We start from the raw sequence: 11,026 nt of genomic DNA, 5'->3' as shown, positions 1-11,026 counted from the left end.
GATCAGAAGCAGCCATCATGTAATAAATGCACAATCAAATAATGATTTTAAAAAATAAAATGAATTAATTGTTGTTGTTTTTTACAATGAGTACATATTAATGCATTTAGTCTTCCTTTGGTGTATCATTTATGTTATGTTCTTCCTTCAGTGTAAAGACACTTTACTGCCTTTTTTCACTCCTGCTGTGAAACATTGAAATTACTAGATTCCGAATCATTATTGGATTGTTTTTTTTAATGAACTTTGATCAATTATTTGGGAGTTGGAGACCACTGGAATTCGCATTCCTGACAAAGCTTGGAAAAATTACCTTGATTAGTCTACCACTCTCGAAATCTAGTAGCCATTAGGACAGGAAAATTCTGGGAGTTTTCATTCCCCAAAATAAACCTTTTCAAGTTCTGCTTCTTAGAAACATCTCTATGAACGAATGAGGCTGCAAATATAAGTGTATTTACTATAATGGGAGATCACTAGAAAACTGCTGAACTGATGTCTAGGGGCCCATCCAGACAGGCCTTAAAACCAAGACCTGTCTCTGTTTTACCGGAGGCTCCTATAAAACTGAATTAATTCAGGGGGAAAGCAGCATTTCCTGCTTTGTTCCAAATGAATTAAACACTTGGTAAGATCTGGATCTTACATAAGATCCGGGTCTTACCAGGTGGGTCCTGTGTGGATAGGGCTCAGAGACCACGTTACACGATCCCTGGGCCCAAACCACACAGCCATCTCAGTTTTTCAGGATCCATGAGCCCAAAAAACTAACAGGGCACCCATCCCCTCCCTCCACCAAACCCCAAAATAAGCCCCTAAAAGTTTTTAAAAGTTACCCAAAAATGATATGCCAGGAGAGGAGGAATGAGGAGGGACTTTCCTCCTCGCCCCCCCCCCCAATCTTCCGGCACATCTTTTAACATGTGTCAGGAGGTTGTGAGGGGGGGAGATGATGCCAGCCAGATTTTGAAACCCGCTCCGGTGTGCATTTGAGTCCTGTGTGGAAGCACCCTGTGTAGGTATGCATATCACTAGTATGTACACTGACATCCTTGCAGGAGATTTGTATATACATTGAGAGGCACTAAAAGCACCCAGTTTATGCAGGAAATATTTTCAAGCAGTTCTTTATTTGTTTAGCAGTATGGGTTAAATATTATTCGACCCAATATAAATGCAGAGATGTCAACTCCTTTCAAGTACTTTCCTCACATAAGCAGCATCTTTCTCTTTGCAAACTCTGCCACTCATTATCTAGTTAGAATTTATAGAAGCTTTTTTGAGTAAGGAAGTCATCATATCAACAACATCCTTCCTGGGGTTTTCTTCTAAATCTGTTTTCACAGCACCGAGCTCTGCCAACTTCCATTCAAGTTCTGCAGCAAAAAAAAAAAAAGGATGTTCAGATAAATGGGAGAAATTGTTTATTTAATACATACATATTCCACTATTTGAATTTGCAGAACAAAAATATGTGTAGATGCATACAAGGGCTACAGAATGCCAGGCTGGTACAGTGTTCCCTCACTACTTCACAATTCACTTTTCGCGGACTTGCTGTTTCGTGGTTTTTCAAGAAATACAGTAATGTATATATTTACACTGGAGCTGTTCCTCTCCTTACCAGGTGCATTATGGGAGATGCCAGCCTGGGAAGCCGCCTCCCACAGGTGTCCCACTCACACAGCTCCTCCTCCTCACCTGCTTTCCCCTCCACTTCCTCACTCTCCCCGACAGATGGGGGCCCTTCTGGGTTGAAAGCGGGAGAAGGAAGGGAAGGAAGGAAGGGAAGGATGATGGACAGGTCTAGAGGGGTGAATGGTAGGTGGATCGGGAGGGAGGAAGAAGGGGGGACCCACTTGACGTCACAAGACCAACCATGTGCAGGAAAAAAAGGTGGGAGAGGCGTCAAGTTTGAGATTGTAAATATATATAGCTATAGATATAGATATAGCATCCCTACATCACAGATTTTCACTTATCATGGGTGATCCCGGAACGTAACACCCGCAATAAGTGAGGGAACACTGTAAAGCCAAATCATATTAGAATAGGGATAGGGAACATTTCACCCTATTTTGGGTAATCAGTTCTATCAGCATCACTTAGTTTTTTAAGTGGCAAGGAATTGTAGCATTTGTAGTCCAAAACCTCAAGAGGGTTCACATTTTTTTTAAATACGCAAACATCCTGCCAGTTGTTCTTGGGCCATATGTTCTAAATTCTCAGAGTTGGGAATTAAGTGGCCCTACAGATAATGTTGGGCTTCAACTCACACTGTTTTTCACCACTGGTTACATTGGCTTCTAGCATTTATTATCTAACAATATTTGAAGGGTGATGTGACTCCCAATCCCGCTCTAATTCCAAGAATTGTTGGCTGCCCTTGATTTGTCCCCTATGTTACATGGGTCACAGGATTCAGAGCAGCAGAAGACTATTACAAGGGGAGAGATGGCATGTCTACACGAGGACTCTGGAAAGGAAAATTATAAAAGAAGAAAGAGTGGACAGAAAATTAGAAGTAAATCTATCCAAGAGAAAGCCAAAGTCCATGTGGCTTTGAAAACCTCAGACTTTTTTTTGCCTAAAGTTCACTAAAACATTTTTAACATTACCTTCAGCTGTAATTTGCATTCCTCCACATTCTGTGATTCCAATCAACTTGCCCTTTATTTCTCCATTTTTATATACAAATAATGTAGGTAAACAGCTGTCATGGTAGTTTTCAATACAGCTGTTAGCAATGGATTTCAGAAACTTGGTTTCAGGAAACTTTGTAGCCAGTGTGCTGAGGTGTCTATTAATCAGTAAACACATGGGAATGCTAAAAATAAAAATGTCCAAAAGAGAAACCATGTTTGATCATTAAACAGTAACAAATAGAACATTTTATATTCTAATAGTGATTCGCCATCAATTCAAACATGGAGTCTTATATCAGAAGTACCTCAGATTATCATCAAATTAACAGTTGGGCCTTATCCCATTTTTCCTTGTTAAATTCGGCATATATTAGTCAAAGAGAAGGGAAATATTTTACTTTCTTGGACTATAGCTCCCAGAAGTCAGTGACCATGATTGGTGGGAGGAAGGGAGCAATTTGGGGAGTTGTAGTCCAAACAATATGAAGCAGAAATTTCAAATGACTAAATTTGGGGTATAATCACAAATTCCAAACCATTACCAGACTTGAACACAAATAATATTTTATAAGCATATGACACACAGAGTCATCCCAGGTGCTGCATCCACAGATGTAACAATCCATAGCTTGATTTTTTTAAAAATGCCTCTTTATATAAAAGGCAGCATTTTTTCTATATAATTGTATATAAAGGGACCTGGGCATCCATGGAATAAACTCCCAGTAAATACTAAGGGTCCAGTGTGAATGCGTGTGAGAGTGTGTGTGTGTGTGTATTTACACATGTGTGCACACACATATGCTGAATCTCATAACTACAATTGAATCAAAGCATTTTCCTTAAAGGATTTCTTTTGTAAGCTCAGACCACATTTCTATCATTTGGTCTCCTTATTTTGTGATATCAGTTTCCTCAAGAACCATGGGTTCGGAGACCAGTGTGTCAAGCTTTCCAGAAGGGCAGATGAGGCACAGGCAGGTTGAAGGCAAAATCAGAGGCCTTATTCTTGTTGTGGCCCAGCTGCCTGTGTGACTCCTTTTCATCCAAATACCACACAGCTCAAAGGTATTCAACAATAAGTATGAAGTTTATTAAGAAAAGAGTATATAATAGAAAAAGCAAGTAATAATCCAAAAGTCATACCAAAATAATCAGAATAGGCAATAACCAAGATACATTCCAAATCCAGACTTTTAAAGCATTTTCAAAGTAACAAATTTGATATTCTTGGACATAACAACTGGCATTGACAAATTCTGAACATGAATCCTAAAATCCCAAAAGATAAAAACAGGAAACTGTCCAAGGATTTCAAAACTCAAACCAAGAACTATAATCCAAAGGCTTGAAAACTTGAACAAGGAACTATAATCCAAAAACTTGAAAACTTGAACAAAAAACAGTAATCCAATTGAGAAATGCTAATCTTAAACAGGAAAGCAAGGCACAGAATCAACGGCAAGAACTCTTAACACAGAGCTCCCAAAACAGACAACTTGACACATGAACATCCAACATTGCTCTCACTATGAACATCATTGCAGATCGCTTAAGAATTCTAACTTACCCATGACATCACTCTTTCTCACACCTGGGTTCCCTTTGCTTATTTTTCAGCCTCTGGGAAAAACATAGTTGTCTCTACTTCGCGCTATCTCTTCAGAACTGTAAACGTTGAGTTATAGGCAGAGTCACTCTCTCCTCTACATTCCTTTCAGAATCCATCCCTGGTGGATTCTCATGACAACCGCTTTCTGTTTCCCTAACAGCAGATCTAACCGAAACATTCCCATTATCATGAGAAACACTTTCTTCTCCCATAAAAGCAATTTTGCTTGTATCATTCCTATCCTCCAAGGGAACTTCCTGAGACCCCACAGAAGTAACAGAATCAGAAGTAAAAACCTCAGGTCCCATCAAAAGGCCCCCCTCGTCATCATCAGAGGCTTCACAGGCCTCAACAATTCTCAGTGGCCAAAGAGGATATCAGTGGAGACAGCACACCAAATAACTGACATAACCAAATGCAAACACACAGATATGTTTATAGCACTTTCACAGAAGTTTGAAACAAAAGACTTTTGTTGCCCTGAGTGTCAATTGGTCCAGATCATGGCAGGCTAAGGTCTGCAGGCTGGTTGGCTGGGACTCACTATATGTCATTGGTGCCAATTGATCTCTGAGTTTGGAGTGAAATTTAATAAACAGCCATTGGTATATTGAAGGCTTGTGTCTATTTATTTATCTGCCCAAAAGAGGGGCGAGATTAGAAAGCAATGTTGTGGGCAGGCCCGTAGCCAGGATTTTGTTTGGGGGGGGGGGGCTGAGTTTGGTTCGGGGGGGCTGAGTTTGGTTCAGAGGGGGAGGGCTGAGTCTGAGTGAAAGAGGGTCTACCCTAGCAAACCTTTTGTATTGTTACCCCAATACCCCCATGCATATGGGATATATTGAGCATGGTGATCAGATCATGATATGAATAAACATAACAGTTTTAATAATGTACCAGCAAGGCCTTCTTGTGGACCACCATCAGAATTTCGGGGGGGGGGGGGGCTGAAGCTCCCCAAGCCCCCCCCCCCCCCGGCTACATGCCTGGTTGTGGGGCAAGCAATAATGGGCTGAAATGGGTCTTAATATTTCAACTCTCGTTAATACTATGGGTCTCAGTCCAGAAGAACAAAAGGGTGCTTAGGATGCTGGTCTTATCAATTGATGCCCTGGGTGTAGTCCAGTTTTGTGAGAAGAACAAGGAAGCATTCCCAGGAATAAATCAGATCATATCTGGGAGGAACAAAAAAAAGACTGCTAGGGTCTTACACAAGCCCATTGCTGTCATCCCCCCTCTTCCCGGGTCACCCAGTGTATATTGTGAAAGGATTATGGTAACTGACGGATCATTTCCTGGGGTCCAAGGTGTGGTGAGGCAACATTCCAAGAAAATTCATGGGAGGTTATTACATGGCACAATGGAAAGAGCAATACATATGTCCCAATGAATCTGTGTTTGATGATTCATAATTTTGGTATCTAATTTTCGATAACATCATTCTTCCTATACATTCCTATACTTAATATACTCCATGAGTGCATCTGAACGAGTGGATTGGTATCCATGGGAGCTCTTGCTGAAATAAACCAGTTTGACTCAGAGTGCAACTAGATTTCGTCTTCCCGTTTTTTTTCAGTGCTATGATGGACTAACATAGCTATTTTTTTGGGAACTAGATGGACATGTCCTGTGATGCATAGCTGGGATCCTACAGACAGTGGCTACCATAATATCTATCTCATTCATGTAAGATAGCATCACATTGTCTGGGACTGCAGATAGTTATGTTTGGACTCAAGTGTGCCTTTGTAATTCAATACCCATCACAGGATGCATCCCTGGCTATATTTTAAAGGACAACCCACATGGGCAAGCATGTGTATGTTTAAACTATCCCTTTTATTACCTTGATCTGTACAGGTGGATGACAACCCATATATCTTTTCCTGCATTTGAAACTTCTTTCACATACTGCTCACCAGAAATTTCTACAAGTTCTCCATATTTTTGTTGCTTCTGTAAAGATCTTAATTCTTCTAAACGTTGTTTCCTAATTCAAAGAAAAAACTGAAATCACTTTTCTTGTTATAATCATTAAGAAATTTGGCAGAATAAAATGGACAATATACAAATGAACAATAATAATTGCACCACTCTAATTCCTTAGTGATTCAGAGAAAAGAGAGATGTGAGATATAAGCAGAGCAATGTTTCCCCCTTTTAAAACTAAAACTCTCAGAATTTCTCTGAAAGATTTTGGAGGTTTGTTTTCCAAAAAGTAACTTCTCTAAGCTCTCAGGAGTGCTTTGATTGTGCCTTCTTGCATGACAGGGGTTTGGACTGGATGACCCTTGGCAATCTCTTCCAGCTCTACGATTCTAGGATTCTATATCAGACAATATGGGGTCTAATTGTTACACTTTTTCTCGTCCTGATCTAGACCAACCCATTTGGGATCCAACATTTCCTGTCTTTCCTTGAATTTCTTCCTCCAAAAGAGAAAAGAAAGTAGAGGAAAGGGCAGGGAGGGGACTTGGGGAGAACCCCCTCCCTCCCGGCCTGCCCACCCCACTCCAGCCAGCCATACGACCCCCAAGTTAGAAAGTTTGCCCATGCCTGATGTAGGCAGTCCTTTCACCACCTCAGATAATTGCTGATTGATATTATTGTTGTTAATTCTGTGTTTAATTGCCTATTTATATTTAATGTTTTAATCAATGTTTAATTGTGTTATATTGTTATGTTGTGTGTTGGCATTGAATTGTTGCTGCTGTAAGCTGCCCTGAGTCCCTGCTCGGGGGTTGAGAAGGACAGGATACAAATGTTTGAAATAAATAAATAATAATAAATAATCTCTCCTCTGTCTGTAATGCTATTGATATATTCTCCTATTTCAAACATTATGATTATATTTGTGTATTTATTTCTGTATACATGGCCCTGTTAATCAATTTCTAGACCGATACTCAAGTACCGGTCTAGAAATTCTAGTAAAAAAAAATCAACCTAAAAAAATTGGGTTGGCTTAGCCATGAGCCACTGTGAGTACTCTACCTTAACTCATATATATAAGAACTAGCTTGAGTACCCGGCATTGCCCAAGTTATTCTGCATGCCAAATTAGTTCCAAGTTCATCATTGGTGGAGTTCAAAGTGCTCTTAGATTTTAGGTGAACTATACATCCCAGGACCTACAACTCCTATAAATCATGGTGAATTCTCCCCAAACCTCTCTAATGTGTTCCATTGCTGATCAGTTCATCAGTTTGTTGTGTGTCATAGAAGATAATAGGAAAGGGTTAAAGGAGAGGCAATTGGTGGGGTCATGCAAATTCCACACCAACGGGGAGAGTAAGAAACACTGAGAAGTCTGTGGTGGAGGAAACACATAAACTCTAGGCTGGAATTGTCCCCATATGAAAGCCTTCACTTAGGTGGTGGGCAGTATTGTGTTTGTGGAGGACACTGGCAGGGTTCTTGTATATGTTCATGGTGCTCACTATAACCTGCAATGTCATTGGAGGGAGGGCTATTGGTGTCTCCTGAGTAGTGGGGGCTATAGCTGTTTGTGGAGGCAGGAGCACGTCTGTGTAAGTGGAATCCCCAACCACACAGACACACACATGCATATTTTCACTTATTACGTGCATAGATACATAGATTGTACCCCCCTTCCTGAGTGGTGAAAGATGAAAGTTTAGTCAATCTCAGGAGAACCTCAAATAAGCACCGACCTGCTTTACTAGCCTATTATTTTTCTTCAGAAATATTGTAATGTCAGCAGATTTAAGCAACTGAATAACTTAAATTGCTATCCTTCACACATATATTTGTTGAATTCCCTGGGACTTATTTCTTGATAGATGTACAAGAGATTTTCTGTAAAAACCCTTAATACAAGTTCCTTTAACACAGAACCTGTACTAAATTAGGTGTTTCTATGATAACAACAGTTTCGAATGCATAAAACTCACGCACAAATGTACACAATTGAAAACACTAGATGGCACCACTTACTTGCCTATGGAGTACATATAAGTATTAGAACTACTTTTCCTCGTTTACTCAAACCTGTTAAATGCTTTGCTTAGTAGCAAAGGAATAAAATATGAATAACGACCATCTATTTATTCTAATTTCATATCCATTTTGAGATCTTTGCTCTTCTCGTGTTATTTTGTCTTTAAATGTGCTCACCATAAACTTGAGCATACCTGTACATTTCAACAGCTTTCATATCTTCTTCATTAAATTCATCTTCAGCTTCTTTGAGTTGTTTCAGATTCATTTTTTCATATGGTTTCACTGAGCAAAAAAAACCCAAAACAACCTTAGAAGCTACAAAAATGTATAGGTAAAGGTAAAGGTTTTCCCCTGACATTAAGTCCAGTCGTGTCTGACTCTGGGATGTGGTGCTCATCTCCATTTCTAAGCCGAAGTGCCAACGTTGTCCGTAGACACCTCCAAGATCATGTGGCCAGCATGACTGCATGGAGCGCTGTTATAAAAATATACAAAAATGTATAACAAAGGGCAAAAATAAAATGCCACTTCTGTATATTTCTGGGCAGAACCTGGAAAGTTACTTTTGAGAAGAATTTCTATAATGAAATGGAGGTTAAGGCCATAACTTGCTACTAGTCATACTGACTATATATCACTTCATGTATAAGAGGAAGTGTGCTCCTGTAGAAAAAATGAAATGCAAAGATACAGAATGGGGGACGCATGTCTCGAGAGCAGTACGTGTGAAAAAGATCTTGGAGTCCTTGTGGACAACAAGTTAAACATGAGCCAACAATGTGATGTGGTGGCAAAAAAGCCAATGGGATTTTGGCCTGCATCAGTAGGAGTATAGTGTCTAGATCCAGGGAAGTCATGCTGCTCCTCTATTCTGCCTTGGTTAGACCACACCTGGAATACTATGGCCAATTCTGGGCAGCACAATTGAAGGGAGATGTTGACAAGCTGGAATGTGTCCAGAGGAGGGTGACTAAAATGATCAAGGGTCTGGAGAATAAGCCCTATGAGGAGTGGCTTAAAGAGCTGAGCATGTTTAGCCTGAAGAAGAGAAGGCTGAGAGGAGATGTGATAGCCATGTATAAATACGTGAGAGGAAGTCATAGGAAGGAGGGAGCAAGCTTGTTTTCTGCTGCCCTGGAGATTAGGACACGGAACAATGGCTTCAAACTACAAGAAAGGAGATTCCATCTCAACATTAGGAAGAACTTTTTGACTGTGAAAGCTGTTCAGCAGTGGAACTCTCTGCCCCAGAGTGTGGTGGAGGCTCCTTCCTTGGAGGCTTTTAAACAGAGGCTGGATGGCCATCTGTCGGGGGTGCTTGAAATGTGATTTTCCTGCTTCTTGGCAGGGGTTTGGATTGGACGGCCCTCGAGGTCTATGATTCTATGATTTGTTTCTGGAGAAGTTGTGTTTATATCCTATTTCATTGGCTTTGCTTAGGGCAACTGATTTTCCATCATGGGAACACATGCTGGATCCTGACACTGGCCTTGGTTAGGATCCAGCATAGTTTTTCTTATATCCTTATTTAGAAGAAACACAGAAAGTAATATTAGATATTCACTGTGTTTTTGTATGGATTTATTCCCAAGCCATCTTGAGGGCTCTTGCTGAAAGCCAAGATATACATGATGCAAGCAAAAACAAACACTTAAATGGAATTAAAAATCAATTTTCCCAAAGATGTGCATGATGCTGAATCCTAAACAGAAACCCCATGTTTACAAAATTCCAATTAATGGCCATTAAGTGCAATAACCTTTTGCCAGATGTTATTTCCAGATGTGTTCTAATTGTGTCAGTATTAGGGCTGATCTGCTAATTCAGAATTTAGGAAGTATGAGTTCTCGTTTTTCTCTGATTGGCCTGTTTTAAAATATACTGTTTGGGTGTTTTCCTTGTGCTAAAAATTCCTGACTTGTAGAAATCAGAGGAAGGCAAAGCTATCTTAGAATCCAATTGCCTTTTGTTTATTTTAAGATGAATACAAGGTTGTGCCTTTCCCCATCTGAATTGTGAAGTACTACATTGCCCAAGAAAACTATACAACAGCCATTTTCTAGCCTTTTTATTCTTTGGAAGCCATATGAGCAGGATAGGATTGTATTACAATGCTTAGATTGTAGACAGCTAAAATGCAGTGATCTTAATTCCAACAATTGCTTGCACACTGACAGCAATATGTTAGCAACTCCTTACCTTCAGCTTCTTTTTGTAAACGTAAAACCATTTCTTCAATTTCATCTTTAACTTCTTCTTTGGGGGGCAGAATCCCAAAATCTCTCAAAACATCATTCCATTCCGTATCTTCATTTGGATCCTTTAAAAACAGAAGTTCATTGTATCACTAGCATACAGTATGCCGCCTTGGATCCAAACCAGCACATCCTGCAGGAAGTGTCTAGATCCAAGAAAGTCATGCTAGCCCCCTATTCTGCCTTGGTCAGACCACACCTGTGGTCAATCTGGGCAGTACAGTTGAAGGGAGATGTTGACAAGCTGGAATGTGTCCAGAGAACAGCTACTAAAATGTTAAAGGGTCTTAAGAACAAGCCCTATGAGGAGTGGCTTAAAGAGTTGGACATGTTTAGCCTGCAGAAGAGAAGGTTGAGAAGAGACATGATGGCAATGTATAAATATGTGGTGGGGAGTCATAGGGAGGAGGGAGCAGTCTTGTTTTCTGCTACCCTGGAGATTCCATCTGAACATTAAGAGAACTTCCTAACTGTGAGAGCTGTTTAGCAGTGGAATTCTCAGCTCTGGAGTGTAGTGGAGGCTCTTTCTTTGGATGCTTTTAAACAGAGAC

The 11,026-nt window shown here is 40.2% G+C and overlaps 1 protein-coding gene across 1 annotated transcript; it reads right to left on the bottom strand.

The window, feature by feature from the left end:
• Positions 1-1,254: 1,254 nt before the first annotated feature.
• Positions 1,255-10,450, bottom strand: PDCL2 (phosducin like 2). Its single transcript, XM_067468377.1, has 5 exons — positions 10,420-10,450; positions 8,412-8,502; positions 6,104-6,247; positions 2,619-2,827; positions 1,255-1,376 (listed from the first exon to the last, which is right to left on the bottom strand). The coding sequence occupies exons 1-5, from the start codon at positions 10,448-10,450 to the stop codon at positions 1,255-1,257; spliced, it is 597 nt and encodes a 198-aa protein (XP_067324478.1).
• Between the last annotated feature and the right edge of the window lie 576 nt (positions 10,451-11,026).

This window comes from Anolis sagrei, chromosome 5 (assembly GCF_037176765.1).
Source record: "Anolis sagrei isolate rAnoSag1 chromosome 5, rAnoSag1.mat, whole genome shotgun sequence".
Taxonomy (NCBI): Eukaryota; Metazoa; Chordata; class Lepidosauria; order Squamata; family Dactyloidae; genus Anolis; species Anolis sagrei.
The sequence above is the reverse complement of the archived record's forward strand: the minus strand, read 5'-3'. Positions and strand labels throughout refer to the sequence as shown.

What these genes read in the sequence shown, in the direction of transcription:
- PDCL2 (XM_067468377.1), bottom strand. Translation starts at nt 10,450, where the DNA reads ATGGTTTTACGTTTACAAAAAGAAGCTGAAG. An exon ending in TTTACAAAAAGAAGCTGAAG is followed by an intron (nt 8,503 to 10,419) that starts GTAAGGAGTTGC and finishes TTTTTTGCTCAG; the next exon opens with TGAAACCATATGAAAAAATG. An exon ending in AAAGCTGTTGAAATGTACAG is followed by an intron (nt 6,248 to 8,411) that starts GTATGCTCAAGT and finishes TCTTTGAATTAG; the next exon opens with GAAACAACGTTTAGAAGAAT.